At 46.0% G+C, this 25,317-nt stretch overlaps 1 protein-coding gene across 4 annotated transcripts in view; it reads right to left on the bottom strand.

Moving 5' to 3' along the window:
- Positions 1 to 1,233: 1,233 nt before the first annotated feature.
- Positions 1,234 to 25,317, bottom strand: part of CABIN1 (calcineurin binding protein 1) — a 180,798-nt gene continuing 156,714 nt past the window's right edge. For all 4 annotated transcript variants that reach the window (XM_029619235.1, XM_029619238.1, XM_029619237.1 and 1 more), the window contains 4 exons: positions 11,392 to 11,644; positions 3,786 to 3,950; positions 3,144 to 3,370; positions 1,234 to 2,073 (listed from right to left, as the gene is read on the bottom strand). In XM_029619235.1, coding sequence (XP_029475095.1) covers positions 1,933 to 2,073; positions 3,144 to 3,370; positions 3,786 to 3,950; positions 11,392 to 11,644 — 786 coding nt within the window. In that variant the 3' untranslated portion in view covers positions 1,234 to 1,932. The remainder of the gene's footprint in view (positions 2,074 to 3,143; positions 3,371 to 3,785; positions 3,951 to 11,391; positions 11,645 to 25,317) is intronic.

Genomic DNA, 25,317 nt, shown 5'->3' with positions numbered 1-25,317 from the left:
GGAAACAGAAAGTAGGATTAAATGGTCAATTTTCTTAGTGGAAAAGGGTAAACAGTGGAGTGCCTCAGGGTTCTGTATTTGGACCGGTGCTTTTTAATATATTTATAAATGATCTGGAAAGGGATGATGAGTGAGGTTATCAAATTTCTGGATGACACAAAATTATTCAGAGTAGTTAAATCATAAGCAGATTGTGTTAAATTGCAGGAGGACCTTGTGAGATTGGAAGACTGGGTGCCCATATGGCAGATGAAATTTAATGTGGATAAGTGCAAGGTGATGCATACAGGGAAAAATAACCCATACTGTAGTTACACGATGTTAGGTTCCATATTAGGAGCTACCACTCAGGAAAGAGATCTAAGTGTTATAACAGATAATACATTGACATCATCCGCTCATTGTACTGTGGCAGACAAAAAAGCAAACAGAATGTTAAGAATTATTAGGAAGGGAATGGTGAATAAAAAACAGTGGATGTTATAAAGCCTCTGTATCACTCCATCATGAGAATGCACCTTGAATACTGTGTGCAATTCTGGTCACTGCATTTCAAAAAAAGATATAATTGCACAGAAGGGCGACCAAAATGATAAAGGGCATGGAACAGCTCCCCTATGAGGAAAGACTAAAGAAGTTAGGGCTGTGCAGCTTGGAGAAGAGACGGCTGAGGGGGAATATGATAGAGATCTACAAAGTCATGAAAGGCCTTGAGTGGGTAAATGTGAATTGGTTATTTACTCTTTCAGATAATAGAAGGACTGGGGGGAACTCCATGAAGTTAGCGAGTAGCACATTTAAAACAAATCAGAGAAAATTCTCTCACACTCAACACACAATTAAGCTCTGGGATTCATTGCCAGAGAATGTGGTTAAGGAAGTTAGTGTAGCTGGGTTTAAAAAAGGTTTGGATAAGTTCCTGGAGGAGAAATCAATAAACTGCTATTAATCAATAGGGAATAGCCACTGCTTGTTGCTGGCATTAGTAGCTTGGGATCTATTTTTTGTTTGGGTACTAGCCAGGTTTGGCCACTTTTGGAAACCAGATACTGGGCTTGATGGGCCCTTGGTTTGACAAAGCATGGCTATCTTATGTTCTTATGCTTTTGGAAGGGAGGTGATCTCTATCTAGAAAGAACAAACTTGTCTGTGTTACAGCCCAAGGACTATGAAATGCCAGGGGGAGTGACAATTTACAGCAGGCTCTGTGAAATAGAAAGAGAGGTTCACATGACAAGACAAAAGTTGGTTTCACCTTTATTAGAAAACAGGTTTTCTGTCAAGCTCTGTGATGGTCCTCCCAGCTCCCCTGGAGTGTGGGCTGACCTAGCAAGCCACAAGCAAGCAGAGGCAGTCTGCAGGCCTTTTACAAAGTTAACATTCAGTAGAAAAAAAAAAAAAGAATTTTGTCCCCAATATAAATAACCTGCGCGCAAATTCCTCAAACCAAAAAAGAAAAAACATCCCTAAAAGAAAATGTTCACATTCTGTATAAAAAACTCGGACGTTCGAAAAGCAGGACTGAAATGAACTGCTCCCCAGCCCGGGCCAACTTCCAGCTCAGCCTCTGCGATAGCCACTTTCCACCCAATTCCACTTCAGGGCATGCTCTGCTCCACCATTCATTGGCCCCTCATCCCAGGACCCAGGCACATGCAAGTCTGCCAAAGCTCTGCAGGCACTCCCCCTGCATGGCTGGCTGAATCGGCAAGTGCTCCAGTGCATGAAGTCCTTGCTCCAATTATAACAGGTTTTCCAGGCCCACGGCTGGCACCAAACATTCCTCTTCAGTAAATGCAAAGACGGCACAAGGCAGTGATGGAAGGGATGAAGGGCAGTCCTGGTGAGACAGACGAGGAGACTGCCAGCAATGAACAGATGACAGCTGGCAGTGATGTGCGCACTGGATCAGAAACAACACTCACAGTTCACTCATATGTCCATGTAATCGTCGTCATCAGTGTCACTCTCCTGCGAAGATTCCTGACTCGAGGTTTCCAGGATCTCCAGGGCTGGCTGGCTTAGGTTCTCCTTCTTCACATTTGCTGCTGACTGTGAGGACAGGATAGCAGACTGCCCCAAACAAGAGACAAAAGGAGAATGAGCACTCCGCGGACTACCTCTGTTCTGAACCTTGAGTTTACAAAGCAAGCTGCAGCCCATCCCTACAGCCAACACTCCCATACAGTCCTCCTGCACCCAATGATCTTACATCATTGTTCCACAAGCAGTACTTCTGACTATTCAATAAAACACTCCCTGCTGCGAAAAGCTGGGATTGCAGGAGTTGAGAGCTCTCCAATAGTTAGTGCCTCTGCACCATTCCCTACAGAGTCTCCTGTGGGAGAGGCTGAGAGGAACACCACACCTAACACTCATACACTATTCACTACAGCACTTCCTGCAGGGAGAGGCAGGGACTGCAGGAGCCTGGAGCTCCTCCATAGCCAGCCCATCTGAACCATTCCCTTTAGGACCTCTTTTGGGTAACGGCTGGAACTGCAGAAGCTATAAGCTTCCCTTCACAGCCACTACTCTTGTACCGTTCCCTAGAGTGCCGCCTGCTGGAAGAAGCTGGGACTACAAGAGCTTTGAGAACCCCTCACAGCCAGCGCTCCTACACCATTCTCTAAAGCCCCTCCCGCTGGAAGAAGCTATGAGCATGGAAGCTGTGGGCTCCCCCACAGCCAGTTCTCTTGTAATATTCACCATAGCACCTCCTGCAGGGAGAGGATGGGACCGCAGGAGCTGTGAGATCCACCACAACCAATGCTCCTGCACCATTATATACAGCAGTGATCCTCAAGCCAGTCCAGGACCAACCCCTAGCTAGTTTGGTTTTCAGTATATGCACATTAAATATGCATATTCATTGGGTACACTCCAGGACTGACCTGACAAATACTGCTCTACAGGAGCTGTGAGTTCCTGTACAGCTAGCGCTCCTGTACCTTTCCCTATTTTGTCACCAGCTGGGAGAGGCTGGGACTACAGGGCCTGTGGGGTCTCCCAAAGCCAGCCTCCTGCACAATTTCTTCCAGGGCCAGGAATATTAAGAAGCCTTAAAGCCTTCTTGATTGTCATCCCTCAGCGATCTCCACGCCTACTCTGGCTGTTGGCGTACAGCTTTTTCTGCCTCTTACCTTTAACTTTTGCTTGGTCTCCTCTGAAATGCTGCCTTTGGGAGACAGCAACGTGGGTGTTGGTGGAGTAACGGTGATCTCAGGGGGAAATTTGGTGACAGCTGTTGGTATCAAGAGCTTTGGCATGTTGGGAGGAATGCGAGTTTTGATCCTAGCACTGTCCATTTTGGCCTGTTGATTGTCCAAACACTGTACACTGCATTCTGGCTCTGGCTTGGAACTGGAATCTGTGGGAAGGAGGATTAGGAGACATCACTGATCATATGCAGCTAGGTAAGGACTTACTATGGGTAAAACAAACAGACGACTCAACCAGAGTAGCACAGATCTTCAAGCATTAAGAATCCAGTATCGCACGCCCATGAAACCCGCAACCCGACTATCCCCATACAAAGCATTGCTCCCCCCCTCCCCTCCCCACTGCTACCACACAAAGTGCAACTAGATACCAAGATAAGAGGACTTCTGTTTAGTGAACCTCAGGATGGGATCTGTGCATTTATTACTCTTTCCTCATTTTCCAGCACGATCTGCTTTCTTTCACATGAGAACAGAGGTTGCTGTGGAAGCACTAAGCTGGGAACAGGAAGCTGTGCTGAGCAGCTCTGTTTAGGAATGCTGGTAAGGCATGAGGGTTCTCACCTTGGCTGTAGCCACGCCCTGAGCTTGTACCGGTCACACTTTCTGCTTGCCAATGAGCTGCTTCCGAGGATGAGGCAACGGCTGCCATCTTCATCTGCTGGCAAAGCCGGGATTCCTGTTGCTGAAACACATGGGTTTCCTGGGGTCGCTCCAGTTCTTCCTCCTCTGTAGAAAATTAAGGACAACAACATGTCGGTGTTAAAGAGGCATGGGTGCCGCTATGCCTGAGATCCCATTCATCCCAAGACTCTGCTACAGCACACACACAGGTGCAAGGAGTCACAAAAGCAACAAAATGAGCCGAGAACTTGCGCTACCTGGTATGAATCCACACCAAATAAGGGCTAGCCTGAAAAACTTGCAACCTTCCACAGAAACCTGCCACCCATCATCATTTGCCATACACGTCCTCTTACATCAAAGCCATCTAAAGTGCAAGGAGGACATCAGGCACTCACTGAATGAAGGAAAATCTATTTATCTGTAGTAGCTTTTAACCCATTTTACAAAAAAGGCTCAGTAGTATTTGCCAATTGCTTTTAAACCTTTATGGTTAAGATCAAGTGTAAAATCGGAGCCATGAGTTAACAGCCTCTGTGGGGTCTTTGGCTGAAACAGAGAATCCCACTGGGGTCATAAAACTGTCTGTCCCTGACCAAAATAAAATACACATTTACCATGGTAGCTCCCACTGCATAGCATCAGGGGTGTCAGGATGGTGAGGGATTGGGAGGCAGACTCAGCACACACACACTCATTACACAGACTACTAGAAAACAATTACTGTTGTAAAGCCCACAGCCACACACTGCACTCCCGGGAAAGCAAAAGGTTAACAAACATTTCCTGCCTGAAAGCATAGGAACATTAAGAGCACGCAGGTTTTGGCAGAGTTTGCCCGAAGGTCCTTTTGGCCCACAAATAGACAGACATGCCCAAACAGCGACGTAAAGCAGGTAAACAAAACACCTATCTCCTACGTTGTAGCCATGTAAAAGCAAAAAGCCAGAGAGCGGCAGGATAAATGCACCTTGCAGCATTCTCCCTGTTAGTCAGGACCATGCTGCAGAGATCGGATCTGCAGGACCCGATTCCAGCGCCCGCTCCAGCTGCTTGCTGCTTGTTGCTATGGCAATCACTGTTTTACCAATGCCTGCAGCGTAGGCCTGAACTCCTAGACACAGAGAAATGTGACAGCCCATCCACACTGGCTCAGGCTTTGATGTGGTTAATGTTCCCTCGGTGTTCATCGCTCATGCCATGTGCCCTTAATTTGTGCAGAGGGACTGACTGCCTCAGGTTACAAGCCATGTAGATTTTGCCTGTCTCTCGCATGGTGAGTGGTGGTGAACTGTTTCAAAATGGACACCAGCCTTCAAAGCAAGTCAACACTGATTATACGCCAACAGATTTCCTCCTGCTTCCCTCTGCCACTCGGCTCGCCACTGTCTCATGCCTCCTCCTGCTGCTAGGTTTTACTCTGCCTCCTTGTGCATAGGAAGCATTATAAACTGTATGAAAATGTACTTCAGAAACTGCTGCAGAGAAGTGAGAGCCTTGGTGCTCAAGTCTAAAGGAAACCCCGCCTAGTGGCTGGGCAATGTATGGTCACCACCTTTTCTCCTTCCAGTTTTTCTTTTAGACCTGTTTCCAGCTCCCGAGTCTACTAGAGAGCTCCTGATCAGGAAACAGCTCTGCACGAGGCTCTCGCCCACCTGCAGGAGGCAGTGCATGGTGGCTCCCTAGTCAGAGTGAGAAGGAAAGCCTACCTGCATTAGGTGGTCTTCCAGGACAGCAGAATAAGGATATATACAGGTGGGTGATGTCTTCGACAGTGCACAAACACAGAGCTTTCCCCACTCAGCCACGGTCACTGCCGTATGGGGGTCCCCACTGTTCTGTATAGTCATTTACAGGACACCAAGGGGAAAAGAGAGAGCATGTGTGTGGCTTCTTATCCTGCTGTCCTCAAAGAACTGGTAAGCAACTTTGCTTTCTCTAAGGACAAGCAGGATAAGGTAACCACAAACATGGGAATTTTTCCACATGAAAAGAGTGAGCAGATCCTCACCAACGGGCTAAGAACCTCTTCTTGATAAGTGTTACCCATTTTGGTATTTATATTTTGTGGGGGGTTTTTTTTTTTTTTGAAAGGCAACCCAAAATTAATATAAGAGGCCCTATGAAGGAATGAAGCTGGCTTCTACACTTCAAAAAGATCCCAGAGGACCGACTGGTCAAACTTACACTATCACAACTGGAATGAGATGCAGATGTGTAAACTGAACTCCAGGCTGTGGTTTTGCTAATCTTCTCCATGGAGCTCAACAGGTGGGCTACTCAAGCTGCTATGGCTTTAGCATTACCAGGACTGACATGCCCTTTTCGGCGTAACAGGAAATACAATCTGCTATCCAGTTAGAGACAGTGCAATCTCATGCTTTTAAAAAGTTGCATTGACTTTCTAAGGGCTTTGGTTCACTCCAGGAAGACGACGATGGATCTCTTGCAGTCCAAACTGTGCAAGTTTGTTTGTCTCTATGAACATGTGGTCTGGGGAAAATTGACAGGAAATTTGGGATATGTATGAAGCACCACCCTATTGTGATGAATCTAATGTAAGGTGGATAGATCTCTAAGGCAGGGGTAGGAGACTCGAGTGCTGGAATGCCACAAACAGGTCTGGTTTGCAGGATCTCCACAATGAATTTGTCTGAGATATATTTGTATGTATGTAAATATACCTAATGCCTATTCATTGTGGAGATCCTAAAAACCTGACCTGTGTGTGGCACTCCAAAACAAGAGTTTCCTACCCCTGCTAGAGGGCCTGGAGCTCACTATTTCTGTCACAAAAAAAAAAAAAAAAGACCTTTCAGATCAGGTCCTTCAGTCCACAAGAATTCAAAGAGGGCTTTCATCAGCTGAGCTAGAGCCACGACACAGCGAAAAGCTTGATAGAAGGCTTCAACCAAAGCAAACCTGGTATAGATCAGACAATTAAAAACTGTATGTAGGTGGGGTTCCCTTCTACCTGCTGGCTGGGAACTCCCCAACTGGATTGGTTCCCTGATAAATCCACAAAGGAACAGGAAGTGAGCTATGAGAATTATACTTCCTGGATCTCTTCTAAGGTCTTCACTATGCAGGGAATCTCAGGATATGCATACAGAAGGCCTGAGAGAGGGGGTGGCTGACATCAGTCTGCTCTCTGCTCCCCTTCTAGAAGAGAAGTACTGGACTTTCCTGTTCAAAGAGGTTGCAACAAGGGCCATCTTGGATGTTCTCCACTCAGAAAATATCCAGTTCTCTATGTCCTAATCCAGGAACCATTTGTGGGGGTCTAGAATCCAACTGAACCTGTCTAAAGTGTTCTATTTTTCTGCCAAGTATGTGGCCCTTAGGGACATCCATGAGATATTTCATTTTACTTCATTTTTATATTAAAAGACCATGAATAAACATCCCAAAGCAGTGTACAATAATAAGACACAATAATGCATTATCATAAAATACCCACAAAAATACAACGTAATATTCATAATGCATGAGTGAACCCAGGCCTCCACTCTCACTAGTTAAATGAGAGCAATACATACACAGGAATTCAATGTTGTAATGCACACAAAACAGTTTCTGACATCTGTGGCACATAACATATAATAAATATACATCCCTCCACTTTAAAAACTCATAAAACCCACATAATCGTATAATTTGACCCCATTCATCCCATTTGATTCCCCCCAGGGGTTGATTCCCTTCAATCAGCCCCTTAGGTGGCCATCTTTTACGGGTGTTCAGTGATGGCCTCAGCAGGAGTGGGCAAAGCATCCAAATTTGGCACAGTCCTAACGCAGCACTCCCCCCCCACCCCCCTCCTCCTGCAATGGTCCAGTTACACAGGACGACGGAATCTGATTCTCCTTGCTTGTTTGTTTGGATCAGGACAATTTTGTTGGCTACTTAAACTCAGAAAGCCCTTAGAGTGCTCATTATTGCCTGAAGTTTCAGGAAATTGATGATCACGGGCCCTGTGCACGCTCATAAACTCCCTAGCATAGGTTTAATTTAAGAGTCAGCCTGTCTGAGGGTTGAAAACCAATTTAAGGCTGATAACAAACAAGTAACCCTTAAGAGAGGCAATGTGTATGCAGCCACCTGTTAGTACAATTTGGTAAGGGCATGCATTTGGCCAGATTAGAATGTGTGAGCTACCTAAACAGGGAGAATCTGATCCGTTTCATGACACACCCAGTTTATTCAATCCTCATGTGGCCTGATTCCACCAAAACAATAAAGTCCACTGTACTTCTCTCATACGGAGGATGTGCCTTGGGGTGATGAACTGCTGAAGCCATGTGGCCCAACATCCTCAATATGTCCCAAATTAATGTCTCCCTATACCATGCACATTAATTCAGTGATCCTGCTGGTAGGGACAAAGGCTTTCACCAGAGTCAGTCTAGCAGAGCCCCTGTGAACTCTAATTGAAGCAGCAGGCTTAAATTGGACTTCAAAAAGCGCTGTAAGCTGATCAGACCAGATGCTTTCTACACTCCTCACCAGTAATTCAGTAGACAATCCAGTTCTTCCCCACATCTCCTAAGGGAGAAACCTGGAGAGCTGCCTTGCGCCATCCAGCACCGAGTGGATGTATTTGATTATGGGGATACTGCGTGCGAACTGAGCATAGCATTCTGAAAGAAGGTCTTCCCAGAAGGTCTAGGTCGGGGACTCTCTCCCTGGAAGCACCAAAAAATGAGCCTTCAATCTCTTGGTCCTCTTCAGGGTGGAGTTGACAATCCCAGTCTATTAAGCCTCATGGCTTTATGGACACAATACTTTGTGTCTGCTTTCTTCCCAACAGAAGGATTGAAAATGGAGTTTTCCACATTCACACCTGTCCCTCCTATAGAAGTTGGACAGCCACTGCCCCTTAGGGGAGCTGAGGTATTTGAGGAAACCTAACAAATATGCCTTAGAGGCTTGCTTTCAACCTCCAAATCAAATGGAATGCCCTTAGCCAATCTCTGCCCAAAAGCTGGAAAATAAGGTTTTCTGGAGAACTTGCTCCTGGCCTGTACAGAGTTCCTTCTTGGAGCCAGACTTCTCCGATTCTGATAGCACAACTGGAACTGCCCCTATGACCTTGCCTCCAAAGGCAGCCTATGAAGGATGGTGTTGGAGCTTTTTTATTACTTTTGTTGAGGATGTATATAAAGGACAGGCCGTATGGATTCAGAGTTTCCACCCGGACACAGACTAGTCTGAAGGCCACAGGCCAACCTTTGAGTGAACTCCTGTTTACTGTCTTGCACTGTGAAATGTTTACGAACAGGCAAGAGACTGTTTACTTAGTTATTCCACTAGGTCTATGATGAGAAAGCCTGAGAAAGAGAGAATGAAGGCCACACAGCTGTGCCTGAAATTTGATAAGAAATCAGAGACTGTTTCCACAAGCATTTTAGTATGTAAGGAGAGAGAGAGAGGGAGAAGAGAAAGCTCTGGGCATGATGGTACAGGTTGATCTTTTTATATCTATGTAGCAATTGTCATTATCTACCATTACTTCTTCTGTATGATCTGATTTTATTTGTTCTATCCTCCTATTGCTCAAATAAACTCACTTTCCTAAATACCTGGAACCGTGATGTACTGAATCAAAGTTTGTATAGGGAATAAGCTCCTGTCAAGCCCCCAGGTATAATCCCAGTGTTTATATGAGATAAGTCCCTCAGGTAGCCCCAGTGTAAACCTCAGTGAGATTACCCCCCCCCCCCCGGGTCAGAGCCCTTGGACAGAATACCAGTGTGCAGGGTCTGAACCCGTAACCGATGGTGGGGTTTCAGGACTGATCAATGTCATACATTTGGAGAAGATTCCTTCTCCAATGGGGCTCGATTGGAACTCCATGTGGATTGCATCGATGTTGGCTCTCAGTACCAAGGCTCCAATGTTAGTACTGACAAGTCTCAAGCACTGGATCCACTGGCACCACAGCTGATGTCATAGGGATCGGCACCAACACTCCAACCTGGTTAAAGTGCCAAGACAGTGTTCTGAGGATCATCTTGTCCATCTCCTACCTGAAGACTGCTGAAGCCAAAACTTCAGAAGTCTCAGGAAATGACAGATCCTCTTGGGTCATCAAAGGGATGTAGTCGTGATTCTGACCAGGACCTCTAAAGACCATTGTGGCTGAATCCCTTCTTGGGAGGATGAGTTCATGTCTGAACAGGGCTTCCTGGGAGGGCTGACACTGGCAGCTGCTATCTCCCTGATCTTGATACTAAGTACAGATGAATGTAAATGTCAATACTTTAAAGCTTTCTCTCGAGACTCTTTGACACCAAATGCAATGCTGAGAAATCCTTCTCAGGTATCAGGTGGGAGAATCACGAGTTATCTCTGCTCCCGGGGTCTTTCTTGGATTCTAATTGTGACATTCCCTCAATGTCAAAGGATCACCAGCTGTCAGTGCATCTCCTGGGTCCTTTGATAACCATGTCAAAGCAGGGGCATCAACTTTGATTTATCTTCAAAGATGCCAAGTAGATGTAGTCTTTGTTGCTTTATGGCACTGGATCACATTTTTGAGCAGATGTCACAATCAGAGACATCATGCTCCATAGCCAAGTAACACACGCAAATGCTTTTAAGGTCCTTGATGAACATCTGGTTGCTGTATGGGCACCGCTTGAAGCTGCTAGCTCTCCTTCTCTGCCACTGTGAGAGAAACAGATGTAGCAACATTTTTAAAAACCCAAATCTTTACAAAAAAAAAAAAGGAGCGGTGCCGACCAGGGTCATTTGATAGTACTTCATCATGAACAAGAAAGTTTCTTGGGCAGAATGAATAACAACGAAAAAACATAGAAAAAGCTGAAAACCTGACTAGGATGTTTATGAGGCTAAAGGAGAACCAAAACCAAGTGGGGCCTAACCTGCAAGGAAAGCAGAAAGTTGTTTCTGTTCCCACAGCGGATGTCCAACGAGTGCTGTGGACAAAAAAAGAACTGAGGGGAAAATCGCCTGCGTGCCTGCGAAAAAGCTTTCTAAAGTTTTCCAGAAATTCTATGTGCTGTCAATGATGTCACCCACTTGTCTGGCCTACTTATCCGTTCTCGTTTTTGGAGAAATAAACTTGGAGGAAAGGATACACTCTCTGTACACTGCCAGGACGGTGTCCCAGATGTATCCCCACCCACTCAAGTGTAGACTGCCTGTATGGTTGAATGGAAGCAGAGGCTATAGATGCTAAATATCTTCACAAACAACTTAATAGGGATTATCTTTCTGCTTGGCGATTATTTCTTGCACGTCTTCCCTCTTACAGTAGTTGGTACCATTATTTTATGCTTCCGTTTCCGCCTTGCTGGAGTATCCTTGGTGTGCACGTATGTGTGGCAGGTTGTTTATCTTGTTTTCTTGTGCTGGAATTCAGCTGGTTATGATAAAATGATGTAACAGAATTTAAAAAATGTATTATTACTTTATGGTTCCTGCAATATGTTGTACTGATGCATTCCATAAATAAATCTAAAAAAATAAAAAGAATCCATTCAGCATGCACTGACTAGAGCGGAGACAGAAGGGCACTTACCACATGCAAGGTATGCCATGCCACAAGCACCTTGCACTCGGGGGGCTGCTGCTGCTGGCAAGGACACAGAAGCTGTGGAAGAACAGGAGGATACTAGTTTGGGTTTGAAGTGCAGATCACTGAGCCTCAGCAGGGGTTCGGAAGTCACAGCGTCGAGCGGTAGAGGGGTAAGCTGCACAGATACTGGGGTCAGTGCAAAGAACTCTTTGCTGTCCTTTGGGTGTTTTGGAGTTGTTGGTGTGTCTCCTGTTGACTGAAAACATCAAAGATGTCAAAAGAAGTAAGTCACATCACAGTAATCCTAGCCAAGGCTGAAGTTCCTCTTGTGAAGTCTATCTAATGGCAAGTACATTTTCTCCATAATTATTACCTTGTTTGTGAGCTGGGAAATGCACCCAGGTCTCCTGTCTGGTGCAAAAGATTCAGAGAAGCAAGAGCCCGAGTTGAGGGCAGTGTTCCCTGTAAGCTGCACACAGCCTCTGCTTCCCCGCATAGCCCTCAGAGCAGTGGTTTTTGACCCTAGTGCTCTGTAGAAAACTCCCTAATGTGCACAATAACAGCACTAGCTTCTGATTCCTCCACCAGCACAATCCTCCATACCATCTCCTCTCCCCATCCCAGCGTGCAATACTACAAGTTGTCCTGTGAGTGCACTTCTGATAGGATGGGGTCTGCCTGCCACCTTAAGCCAGTTTTATTTTTCTTTTTACTTCTGCATGGATTGAACCAGAGGATCAGATTTGGGAGAAGCACTGGGCTTAACCGAGGCTGCCACTGCTGCAGGCTCAGGTCTCAAAGGAGATGCTGCCTGTGCTAGAGAGGCTTGGGGGAAGAGGAAGTGAGGATGGGGGATCGGGTGAGAGACAAGTATAGGTGAGCTGGGCGATTACAGATATCAATACTGGGAATGAAAGCGGGGTAGAGGGGAGGTGAGAGATGGAGAGATGAAGATGGAGCACTGGGTGGTGAGTGAGAGGGATGCCCTGGGATGCAGAAATTTGTTTTGGAGGGTGGGGGAGGAGTAGAGACGTGTCCTAACCTTGTGGAATGTGTTGGCCAGGGCATGCAAGGGCTGAGCGAGATATGAAGGCGTTCAGGAGGCAGGTTGCGACTGTTTTGTCACAGATGCATTTGGGGGATTGTTCTTATTGTTTTACTGGTTATGTTTATTTTCTTTGAACATGATTTCTATGTTTTGTTTGTTTTATGTGCAATTTATAATTGTAAATTTGATATCCACACTGTATGGCGCTTTTCTTGGAAGATGTGGAATACAAGATTTCTAAATAAATAAATAAAGGATCAGATCACTGGAAAGGGGGGCACTGGGAGGGAGAGTACTACGGAATGGGTGGAGAGAAGGGGCTCTGGCAGGAAGTACGTGAGGACTGGAAGGAAGGGACCGAGGGCATTAGCTGGAGGGGAGAGAGGGAGCAATGGGATAGTCATTTTGGAAGGATGGGGTTACAAACAGGGAAGATGGAAGGTTGGGAGGGGAAATGAGTGCGATTGGGAGATGAGAAGGGAGAGATGGAGGAATAAAACACAGGTAGTTAGAATAGTGAGATGTGTGAGACTGTGAGGGACACAGAGGAAGGAGAAAAGTGAAGAGTTAGTGTTAGAGGGGGGGAAAGACAGCAAGAAGCGATATAAAAGAGAGCATAGGTGTCGGGAAAGGAGACCCAGGAAAAAATCCAGAAGGTGAAAGTGGAGAAGAGACTGATTAAACCAGATTGTGATTTAGGATTGAATACTGGATGCCAATGTTTTAGAACTGCTTTAATAGCAAAGTGTCCCTGCTCGGTTTTTGCTTGTTCTCTCTGTTCCACTATTTAGCAAATGGGGAGTGGCACTGTGGGCACTCTGTAACTCTCTCCCCCATACCTGCTGCTCCCAGAAGCAAAGAGTCAGAGTATTTTTCTAGTGTTGCACTCACTGCATGAGGCCTGGCTTCTTGAGATTTCCTTTTCAGTTGATGCCTGCATATTTCTATTTCTAATTTGTAGTCACTTATTCTGTATTTGGTAAGGGTCTGACTGTGCTGTTTGTGAGAGAGGTGAAGTATTCTGCAGGTAGTGTGTAGTTTCTGTGTAAAAATATGATATTTTTGTTTAGACTTTACTATTATTTTATCTGGTATTACATGTTCCATGTACTCGCCCCAAGGCGACAGTTCAGTTTTCATGTAAACCGGTGCGATATGTATCCTATACAGGAACATCGGTATATAAAAATTAAAAATAAATAAATACATAAAAATCTAACGCAATCTGATCATTTCTAATTTCTTTATGTAGATTTCCCCGGCACTACAGATGGAGGCAGAGGGGATAGGGGAGATAACATTTGGGGAACGTTAGTCAAGGTCTGAATCCAGTCTTCTACATGGCAACACAGAGCTCCACTCGGAGGGTCGCCAAACTGGCCAGTATTGCTTATTCATTTTTTTTTTAACATTCATTTTCATTGAAGGTGAGTCAGGTACAAAAATATGCTAGTCAAGCCATCAACAAAATTATATGCAAAGTTCAAAGATAGAAAATACAGATCCCATAGTTCCTCAATCGTTCCTTCTCTGATTGCATTGTAGGAACTATTATTATTGTATTTTTTGGTGACATACCATGTACAAGGGGAGAGGGGGGTGGGAAAGGGGTTCATGTTAAATGGTGGCATGGTACAAAATACTCTTTGACTGTTGTTTTGTCAGATTGTTATATCCTATCTGCCAATAAAAATGTTTATGCAAAAAAAGAAAATACAGATCCAACTCTACAAAGGGGGATACGGATGTATCTTGCTTCTGCTCACTGATTTTTTTTTTAAATTTTACCCTGACCCAGATCCAACATTCACACCTCAAACACACACAGGGCATTCAACCCTCATCATGCACACCAACAAACAGCGGCCTTTAGAACAACAATGATCTCATCACAATACATGTCATGTCAACCCACCTATCGTTTGATAATCGTACTATTACAAACTCAAAGACACTCTATCCCACAAATGAAAAGAGTCCCTCAATTTAAGAAGAGTCTTGAAATTAGTAATTTCTTTACTCCTCACATGGCTTTAACACTGCTTGTTTCCACTCTTGTACAGAAGGTACACTTTCATCTTTCCAATACTGAAGGATTCATCTTTTCGCCAATATGATAGATACAGCGAGAAACCTCTGTCCCCCAGCAGGTAACATGATTTTTTTTATCCAGTAAATGAAAATATAACAATTTATCGCATCAGCCTACAGAGACACCCAACAAGCCCTCGCCCTCCGTCATAAGTGAGATCGCAGCTTGTCATATTGTGTAAACATATGATACAGGGAACCAGGGCAATGCTTGCACCTCAAACAAACATCCGAACTCTCCTCTGGTTCTGGAAATATAAATGCGATGTATTATTTTATATTGAATTTCACGAAGATTGCCTGGCAGGAGTCTATAAATTGCAGCAAATGCAGTAGTAGTAATATTGCCCTCTTCCACCTGATATTCAAAATCCACACTCCAGAGCTCTTCTAATTTAATAAAAAATGATAGATTAATTTGCTTTTTAAGGGACAGCAACCAAATTCCAACTTTATTAAAGTTAGGAACTGTCTCCATAAAAGTCTCCTCATCTTCTGGAATAGTAATTTGTTCCATATTCCCCTTACAGATACTAAGGCAGTAATGCCTTAGTTGTAAACAGGCAACAAATTGTTTACTAGAAAGCTCCCAGTCTTCCTGTAGCTTTGAAAAGAGTGCAAAACTACAGTCTCCGGAGAAATTAGTTGACCCAAACAATAAAATCCTTTTTGTAGCCAAGAACTAAAAAGCACTGCTTATACCAGCTGGCTTTTTATCACCCATAAAAAATAAAAATGGAGAAACAGTACAAGATCTATGAATACTCCTCCTCCAGGCTCTCCAAAAAGGTAAAACCCAGAACCGAGAAATCCGTAAAGAGTTTCGCACTGCCCTGGCTTTAATGCAGGAGACTGATAGTTCTATATGGCCAACACCATTCTTGTAATAAGTCTTAACAATCAAACTTATTACACAATGATACCCAATTTTGAATATATCGCATAAGATATAAGAGACGCAAGTCAGGCACAATTAGACCTCCCATGTGTTTGTCATCGATTAAAGTGTCAAGTTTTAAACATGCATGTTTACCACTCTAAATAAAAGAGATGAGCATAGATCTAAACTAGTTTATGTCTTTGTTCTTTATCCAAATAGGGAGCTTCAACAAGATTTTTGGGAGAACTACCATTTTTATAATTGTATATTGTGCCATTAAATTCAGGGGATAATGTATCCATTTGTCCAGAAGATCTTTAACTTTACATAGATTCTCTGAGATATTATATTATATTTGTAAAGATCTTGGATGGCACTGTAAGCCAAATGCCCAGATATCGAATTTTGTCTAAAGACCATTTGAGAGAGAAGGTTTCTGTCCATCGAACTGGTAGGGAAAAATCTACAGGAAACACCTCAGATTTATTGTAATTGATTTTTAGTCCTGAAAAAGACCCAAATAATTGTATAGTACTTAGAACTTCAGACAGGCTTATTCCTGGATTGCTTATAAATAGCATATCATCTGCAAAAAGATTGAGTTCAACCTGTTTGCTCTTAATAGCGATTCCTTGAAAAATATTTAAATTTCTCAATTTGATGGCTAGAGATTCCAATACTAAAACATACAACAATGGGGAGCTGGACACCCCTGTCTTGTCCCTCTGCCCAGGGAAAAAAACATTAGAAATAAGAGTTATTTTCTAAGATCTGACACAAGGGTCTGCAAATTAAAGCTGTATCCAACTTAAAAAAAAAAAGATATCCCCAAAATTATACTGTTTTAATATCCACCACAAAATAGACCCCTCAACATGGTTGAAAGCTTTTTCCACATCTGGAGTTATGAGGACATTATCATTTTGCATATTATCACTTGAATGAAGAGCTAGTAGGGCCTTTAAACGATTAGCAGAAGAATGCCTGCCAGTTTGATCTGTCACTATCAAAGACAGGAAGTAATGGCTCAATCGATTGGCAAGAATAGCAGTTAGAATCTTATTATCCTGGTTAAGTAAGGATATAGGTCTGTATGATTCGGGTTACAGAGTATCTTTCCCTGGCTTGGGCAAGAGGACCACTGTGGCGAGATTATCTCCTACCCCAAAGAACCCGGCTTCTCTAGCCACAAAAAACATCACCTTCAAGGGGGTAACAATTTTATCTCCCAAAATGTTATAGAATTCTCCTTTAAACCCATCCAGGCCAGGCATTTTTCCCAAATGCAGATCATTAATAACCCTTTTAATTTCATCCTCTTTAATAGGTTCCTCTAAGACAACTCTATCTTCAAGAGTTAACTGGGGAAGGTGGTGGTCTTGGAAAAATCTCATCTTAGCCTCTATGGAAGACCTCTCACTCGTGTATAACTGGCGAAATAAATCTTGAAATGCCCCCAATATGAAAGAAATAGTACAATGTAAAACACCTCGACAGGACAATCTGTTTACTATTTTTTGGATTTGACATTTCTGATTAAATTCGCCAGCAGCTTTCCAGATTTATTACTCCACTGAAAGAGTTTATATTGGAAATAAGAGTATATTTTGCTTTGCCTTGTAACTTAAAGATCGTCTAGCTCTTTTCTTGTATCTACAATTTTTTGTTGTACATTTGGCATGGTGTAAACGTCGAAGTTGAGATCATTTTTCAGATAATACTAGAATTTTAACTGAACGTACTTTTCGTTGCTTAGCCCGTCATATAATAATGTGACCTTTTAATACCGCCTTTCCAGCATTCCAAAATGTGAGAGCACTGCTGACTTTCTCAGAGTTAAATCACACATAGTCGTCTCACTGTTGTTTCAAAAACTTTACAAATTCTTTATCATGATAAAGTCATCTTCCGACTTGGAGGCCTCCCACCCCCTTTAGCAAGCTCTAGTTGTATTCTGAGCAGAGAATGGTCTGAAAAAGGAACCTGCAGAATATCACAACTTTGTACCTTGTCAAACCATAGTTACTGTATTAATATATAATCTATACGAGAATATATATACAAGATGCACCAGTGAATAAAAAGTATATTCCTTATGCATCTACTAACTGAAGTTCCTGGTATAAAAGTCCAACTCCAATGTCCACTCGATTTTTTTTTTTTTGGTACTTTAACAGGCAAGCAATCTATGAAAGGGCTGTCAGTGACACTGAAGTCACCTGAACATATCCCTTCACAGAAAACATTTATATGACAATATCTTTGAAGAAATTATGTGAACACTTATTTTACAAATCCCATCAACCCTTAGAAACACAACAAACACCAAGGCCCAACTCCACAGGAAAGAACGTTGTTGCCACTTCCTCCAGCGATGAGGTGTTTCTTCCCTGTGTGCAATTCTGGTCGCCACATCTCAAAAAAGATATAGATGCGATGGAGAAGGTACAGAGAAGGGCGACCAAAATGATAAAGGGGATGGAACAGCTCCCCTATGAGGAAAGGCTGAAGAGGTTAGGACTGTTCAGCTTGGAGAAGAGACGGCTGGGGGGGGGGGGCGGGTGTTTCTACAAAATCATGAAAGGACTTGAACAGGTAAATGTAAATCGGTTATTTACTCTCTCAGACAATAAAAGGACCAGGGGACACTTCATGAAGTTAGCAAGTAGCTCATTTAAAACTAATGGAGAAAATTTTCACACAATACATAATTAAGCTCTGGAATTCATTGCCAGAGGATGTGGTTACGGCAGTTAGTGTAACTGGGTTTAAAAAAGGTTTGGATAAGTTCCTAGAGGAGATGTTCATAAACTGCTATTAATTAATAAGGAATAGTAGCTTGGGATCTATTTAATATTTGGGTACTTGCCAGGTACTTGTGACTTGGCTTGGCCACTGATGGAAACAGGATACTGGGCTTGATAGACCCTTGGTCTGACCCAGTTTGGCATATCTTGTGTGCTTATGTTTTCTCCTCACTGAAGATCTGCATCATGTGCACTTTCCAGGATCTCCCGAAAACAGCAGCAGTATGCTTTAGTATGATGTTGTTGCGCAGACATGATATAGCACTTCCTGGATTAAGTAAGCTCGTGGACAAAGGTTTGCACCAGTAAAGTATCGAACAGAGGAAGCAGTCACATGACCAGTATCAAAAAATGGAAAAGGAACATGCTGCCTAACAAATCATAAGCAAATGATGCACTTATACCACTAACGTCGTGGAAAAATATTCATACCAAGTAATAAGCACAGCAACCAGCTGAAGAACGGGTAATAAACTCTCGAAACAGTAATGATCCAATGATTAGTCAGGTAATGAATGATGCTACTTTTGGACATATAATATTGAAACTCCAAGAGCATCCAGAAAGGTGTTTGCTTCCATAATGGAGAGAAACATTTTTGTTTCACCATTGCAGAACACAATTTAGCTGGGAACTGCAGTGAGAACTTAAGTACCTTGGATTACAATTGCATGCAGTTCGGCGTGAACTCTTTGCGACGTGCTATCACCTTAGCAGAAAATCAGCAAAGATCAATAGCTTATTGCTTTCATGGTTAAGCTCTTTCCCTTTGCAATATGCCAGCAATATTTTCATTTTGTCAGTACAGGCCTGTTCGATTCCACACCTCTTGCACCCAACTGATGTGCGCGCTCTGAAAGAATAGGCCGCTCTGTGATGCAGATATTAAGAGTGCCGGGTAGCCAAGAATCACAAGATTTAAGCAAGGCTTCCCCTTGCAGAGATTCTGGCATCCCGAGGATGCATAAACTATTACGTCTGTGTTACCTCTTCCGCGCGGGTTTCGGCGCGCCAGCGTGCGGGAGGGACTGTCCGGGCTCCGGGGAGCAGCGGGGCCGATTCGGCGGCATTGGCGGCGCGATCGGGCAGGGATCGGGGCGTTTCCCTCAGACGCCCCAGCCAGCACCTCCGCGCGTTGAGGGAAACGACTTCTCGCGCGATTAGGGCCCTGGCCACGCCCCCCCTGACGTCAGACGCCGGCCCAGGCGATCCAGCGCGGGAAAACTGACTATTTAAGGGAGATTGGCTCCCTGAGTAACTGCTTCGGCCACGTTTGTTCTTGGGAGCTTCGCTGTCTTCGGATTTGCTGCCTCACTGTCTTTGCCCTGACCCTGGACTGCCTTTGGATTACTCTGCCTGCTGCCTACCTATTCGGATTACCTGCACTTGGTTCCTGTTTGATCGCTGCCTGCCCTGACCCTGGACTGCCTCTGGATTACTCTGCCTGCTGCCTACCTATTCGGATTACCTGCACTTGGTTCCTGTTTGATCGCTGCCTGCCCTGACCCTGGACTGCCTTTGGATTACTCTGCCTGCTGCCTACCTATTCGGATTACCTGCACTTGGTTCCTGTTTGATCGCTGCCTGCCCTGACCCTGGACTGCCTCTGGATTACTCTGCCTGCTGCCTACCTATTCGGATTACCTGCACTTGGTTCCTGATCGATCGCTGCCTGCCCCGACCTTGGACTACCTTCCGGTACCCTCGCTCTTCCTCTGAGTCCCGACTTCTTCATCCCAAGGTAAGCGGTCTAAACTGTGGTTCCACTACTATCTGGCTACCAGGCATAACAGTTGGCCGAAGCCATGGAGCCAGTGGATTTGACCGCTCTACAGGCCATTCCCGGGATGGCCAATAAGATCCAACAACAGCAAGGTGTCCTGGATCAGGTTACGGGGGTCTTAGATCGATTGGTGGCGCGGATGGATGCCTTAGCCCACTTGCCCACAGGACCCGCTCCTAGCCCGGCGGTTACCCCGGTCCCCATCCGGGTGCCCCCCCCTCCTCGATTCAATGGAAATGCCGCCCTCTGTCGGGGTTTCATCAACCAGTGCCGGATGCATTTCTCTTTACAACCTGCTTCGTTTCCCAATGATAAGACTAAAACCACCTTCCTTCTGTCCTTACTGGAGGGTCCTGCACTAGCGTGGGCATCTCCCCTATGGGAACGAGATGATCCTATCCTCCATTCACTTGACCGGTTCCTCAAAGAATTCCGGCTGATCTTCGACGAACCTGGACGGTCTTCTTCCGCAGCTAATGAATTGCTTCAGATCCGACAGGGCTCCAGAACTGTGGGTGAATATGCCATTCAATTTCGTACCTTGGCTGCTGAATTGGCATGGGGGGAGGAGAGTCTCACAGCTATTTTTCGGCAAGGCCTCGCCGAACATATCAAGGATCAATTGGCTGGTCGGGATCCTCCGGAGACTCTAGAGGGATTGATCCGGTTGGCTATCCGTTTGGATTTACGGGTTCAAGAACGAAACCGGGAGCGAGCTGCCACTCGCAGAAATTTCCGTTTGGCCCCCACGTTCCAGCAACCTATGGTCGTACCTCCGACGGCTCCTGCTGCAGGGGACTCAGATGAACCCATGCAGATTGATAGATTTCGCCTGACTCCTGAAGAACGGAATCGCAGACGGGCAAGAAATCTCTGTTTATATTGCGCCGGGGCAGGTCATTTCCTCAACAAATGTCCCAACAAGTCGGGAAACGCTCGGACCTAGGTCGGGTAGGAGAGGCCTCCCTGGGTTCCACCATTCCCTCTCCTCAATTATTACTACCCACGACTATTCGCCTCAACGGCGAATCATGGCATTTTCAAGCCTTCATAGACTCAGGAGCAGCGGGAAACTTCATTCAGGAACAATTAGTGCAGAAATTCCAGATTCCGGTGGAACCATTACCCACTCCGCTGTCGGTAACCTCTGTTTCCGGGCAACCGGTGGGACTGCATATAACCTACATCACCAAGCCCGTGTTGCTCCAAACCGGTGTTCTTCATCAAGAAAATATTCAACTATTTGTACTCCCAGCGTCCGTGAATCAGATAATACTGGGTCTACCTTGGTTACGGATTCATCAGCCGCATATAGAGTGGGCTTCACTAGAGCTCACAGCATGGAGTTCCTTCTGCTTTCAACATTGCCTGGGGAGACTTCCAGTTCTCCCTGTATTGACCATGCACCTCTCCAGTACCATTCCGATTCCCTATAAAGACTTTCATGATGTTTTCAGTAAACAATACGCAGAGACCTTGCCACCCCATCGAAAGTATGACTGTGCCATTGACATTCTGCCGGGGCAGACACCACCTAAGGGCAGAATCTACACTCTATCGGAACCGGAGTCCTCCGCTTTGCGTCAATACATCTCGGAGAATTTAGAGCGTGGATTTATCCGACCCTCTACTTCCCCGGCAGGAGCCGGATTTTTTTTTGTTAAGAAGAAGGATGGGTCCCTACGACCTTGTATTGACTATCGGGGTCTTAATTCTATCACCAGGAAGAACAAGTATCCTATTCCACTCATTTCTGAATTATTTGACCGGATAAAAGGGGCTCAAATCTTCACCAAGTTGGACTTGCGGGGGGCGTACAATTTGATCAGAATCCGGGAGGGGGATGAGTGGAAAACCGCGTTTAATACTCACGACGGTCATTATGAGTATCAGGTAATGCCCTTCGGGCTGTGCAATGCCCCAGCGGTGTTTCAGGACATGATAAATGACATCTTCCGTGATATCCTTTATTCTCACGTCATTGTCTATTTGGACGATATTTTGATCTTTTCTCCCTCCTTATCCCAGCATGTGCTTCATGTTCGACAAGTTTTGCAACGCCTCCGGGAGCACAAGTTATTTGCCAAGCTGGAAAAGTGTGTTTTTCACCAACAACGCCTACCTTTTCTTGGTTATATTGTTTCCAATACCGGTTTATCCATGGACCCTGACAAACTCAATGCCATACTCACCTGGCCTCAGCCGGTGGGGTTAAGGGCCTTACAACGGTTTTTGGGGTTCTCTAACTATTATAGACAGTTTATTCCTCATTTTTCCTCCTTAGTGGCTCCGCTCACCGCTCTCACGAAAAAGGGTGCTTCCGTACAGCACTGGCCGGAGGAGGCGGTATCAGCCTTTCACCAATTAAAGTCTGAATTCACCAATGATTTGTGTCTCCGCCATCCTGATCCTACCAGGCCATTTACACTCGAAGTTGACGCCTCAGCGGTGGGCGTCGAGGCGGTGCTTCTCCAACGATCTGTAGAGGATCAGTGGGTAACCTGTGCCTTTTTTTCCAAAAAATTTACGCCGGCGGAGCGGAATTATACCATTGGTGACCGAGAACTTTTGGCCATAAAACTGGCCTTTGAGGAGTGGCGTCACCTTTTGGAGGGGGCCCGCCATGTCATCACGGTATATACCGATCATAAAAACCTGGAATATTTGGCTACCGCCCAGCGTCTGAACCCACGGCAAGCCCGGTGGGCGCTCTTCTTCAGCAGATTTCATTTTCTTGTCCGTTTCCGTCCGGCCACCAAGAATGTCCGAGCCGACGCACTCTCACGTAGCTTCGACATCGTTGATGCGCCGGATCCTCCCCGCTTCCTCATTGATCCTGCTCAACTTCAGTTGGCTGCCACCTTCACCGTCCCGGTGGGGAAAACCTTTGTTCCCAAACGGCTGCGTCTCAAGGTTCTTCGGTGGTCCCACACTGATCAACTAGCTGGTCATCCGGGGGTCGCTCGCACCAAGGAATTGCTCTCGCGCCATTATTGGTGGCCCAACTGGCAGACGGACGTCAAGCATTTTGTGGACTCCTGCCCTGTCTGTGCGGCTCAGAAGACGCCGCGCCGGAGGCCTTTTGGTTTGCTACACCCTCTGCCTCTTCCCACATCCCCATGGACGCATATTGCCACCGACTTTATGACTGATCTTCCTCCCTCCGGTGGCAACACTGTAATCTGGGTGGTGGTGGATCGTTTTTCCCGGATGGCGCATTTCATTCCTCTTCCGGGTTTGCCCTCGGCCCCAGAATTGGCGCGACTTTTTTTGCATCACATATTTCGCCTCCATGGCCTTCCTCTTAGTATTGTGTCCGATAGGGGTGTGCAGTTTACCGCTCAGTTTTGGACCAATCTCTGTAAACTTCTGCGGGTGCGGCTTGATTTCTCGTCTGCCTATCACCCCCAGTCCAACGGTCTCACTGAACGTACCAATCAATCGGTGAAGACGTTTCTTCGAGCATATGTTAACCAACGCCAGGATGATTGGGCGTCCCTGTTGGTCTGGGCTGAGATATCCCATAATAATCACGTTCGCCAGGCTACCGGGAGCTCTCCATTTTTTTTGGTATATGGCAGGCATCCGCACTTTCCTCTGCCCGTTCGTACGGTTTCCAATTGCCCGGCGGTCAACGCCACGGCCGCTTCTATGTCTCGACTGTGGTCCTCCGCTCGGGTTCTGTTAGCCAAACACACTGCGGTCATGAAGCGGCGGGCGGATAAGACACGGATTCCCGCTCCTGATCTCCGCTGTGGGGACCTCGTTTGGTTGAGTACTCGTCACCTTCGCTTACGTCTCCCCTCGGCTAAGTTTGCGCCCCGTTTCATTGGGCCGTTTCCGATTCAGCGACGGATCAACCCGGTTACCTATGGGCTTTGCCTGCCGCCCTCACTGCGTGTTCATAACGCATTTCATGTCTCTTTGCTGAAGCCTGCTATCCTGTCTTGGCCTCAGCGGCGGCGGCGGACCACCGTGCCCATTCTTCCTGATGATGGTCGGTATGAGGTTCAAGAGATTCTCGATTCCAGACGCGTGAGGGGGCGACTTCAATATCTTATTGCATGGAAGCACTTTGGCCCCGAGGACAATACCTGGGAGCCTTCTTCTCATATCCAGGCTCCCCGTTTGCTGCAGGCGTTTCATCTTCGTTTTCCCTCCAAGCCGGGACCTCGTGGACGGGGGAGGAGACCTTGCGGAGGGGGTACTGTTACCTCTTCCGCGCGGGTTTCGGCGCGCCAGCGTGCGGGAGGGACTGTCCGGGCTCCGGGGAGCAGCGGGGCCGATTCGGCGGCATTGGCGGCGCGATCGGGCAGGGATCGGGGCGTTTCCCTCAGACGCCCCAGCCAGCACCTCCGCGCGTTGAGGGAAACGACTTCTCGCGCGATTAGGGCCCTGGCCACGCCCCCCTGACGTCAGACGCCGGCCCAGGCGATCCAGCGCGGGAAAACTGACTATTTAAGGGAGATTGGCTCCCTGAGTAACTGCTTCGGCCACGTTTGTTCTTGGGAGCTTCGCTGTCTTCGGATTTGCTGCCTCACTGTCTTTGCCCTGACCCTGGACTGCCTTTGGATTACTCTGCCTGCTGCCTACCTATTCGGATTACCTGCACTTGGTTCCTGTTTGATCGCTGCCTGCCCTGACCCTGGACTGCCTCTGGATTACTCTGCCTGCTGCCTACCTATTCGGATTACCTGCACTTGGTTCCTGTTTGATCGCTGCCTGCCCTGACCCTGGACTGCCTTTGGATTACTCTGCCTGCTGCCTACCTATTCGGATTACCTGCACTTGGTTCCTGTTTGATCGCTGCCTGCCCTGACCCTGGACTGCCTCTGGATTACTCTGCCTGCTGCCTACCTATTCGGATTACCTGCACTTGGTTCCTGATCGATCGCTGCCTGCCCCGACCTTGGACTACCTTCCGGTACCCTCGCTCTTCCTCTGAGTCCCGACTTCTTCATCCCAAGGTAAGCGGTCTAAACTGTGGTTCCACTACTATCTGGCTACCAGGCATAACAGTCTGCTGTGGTTCTCGAGTTCATCTAACTTGTCTTCCAGATATTTATTCTTCATTAGAAGATCTGCAGTCGTGCGATCCAGAAACACCAAATGCTCATCATGATATTGATACTGCAGTACTCAACCCCACCACAGTGGTATTGTAATTTTCTACCTTGGGGCTTCTCAGCTCGTCAACAGAGGATTGCAATTTCTGCAGTTGGTTTTTGACAGCAGCGGTGACCGCTCTCCTTAGCTCGTTAAGCATTGCTTCCGACAGGCCTTCCCACAGGCCGTCTTCCCGGCTTCTGGCGACGTCTTG

This window comes from Rhinatrema bivittatum, chromosome 11 (genome assembly GCF_901001135.1).
Source record: "Rhinatrema bivittatum chromosome 11, aRhiBiv1.1, whole genome shotgun sequence".
Classification (NCBI taxonomy): Eukaryota; Metazoa; Chordata; class Amphibia; order Gymnophiona; family Rhinatrematidae; genus Rhinatrema; species Rhinatrema bivittatum.
Note: the sequence above shows the minus strand (reverse complement) of the source record. Positions and strands in the feature narration are given on the sequence as shown.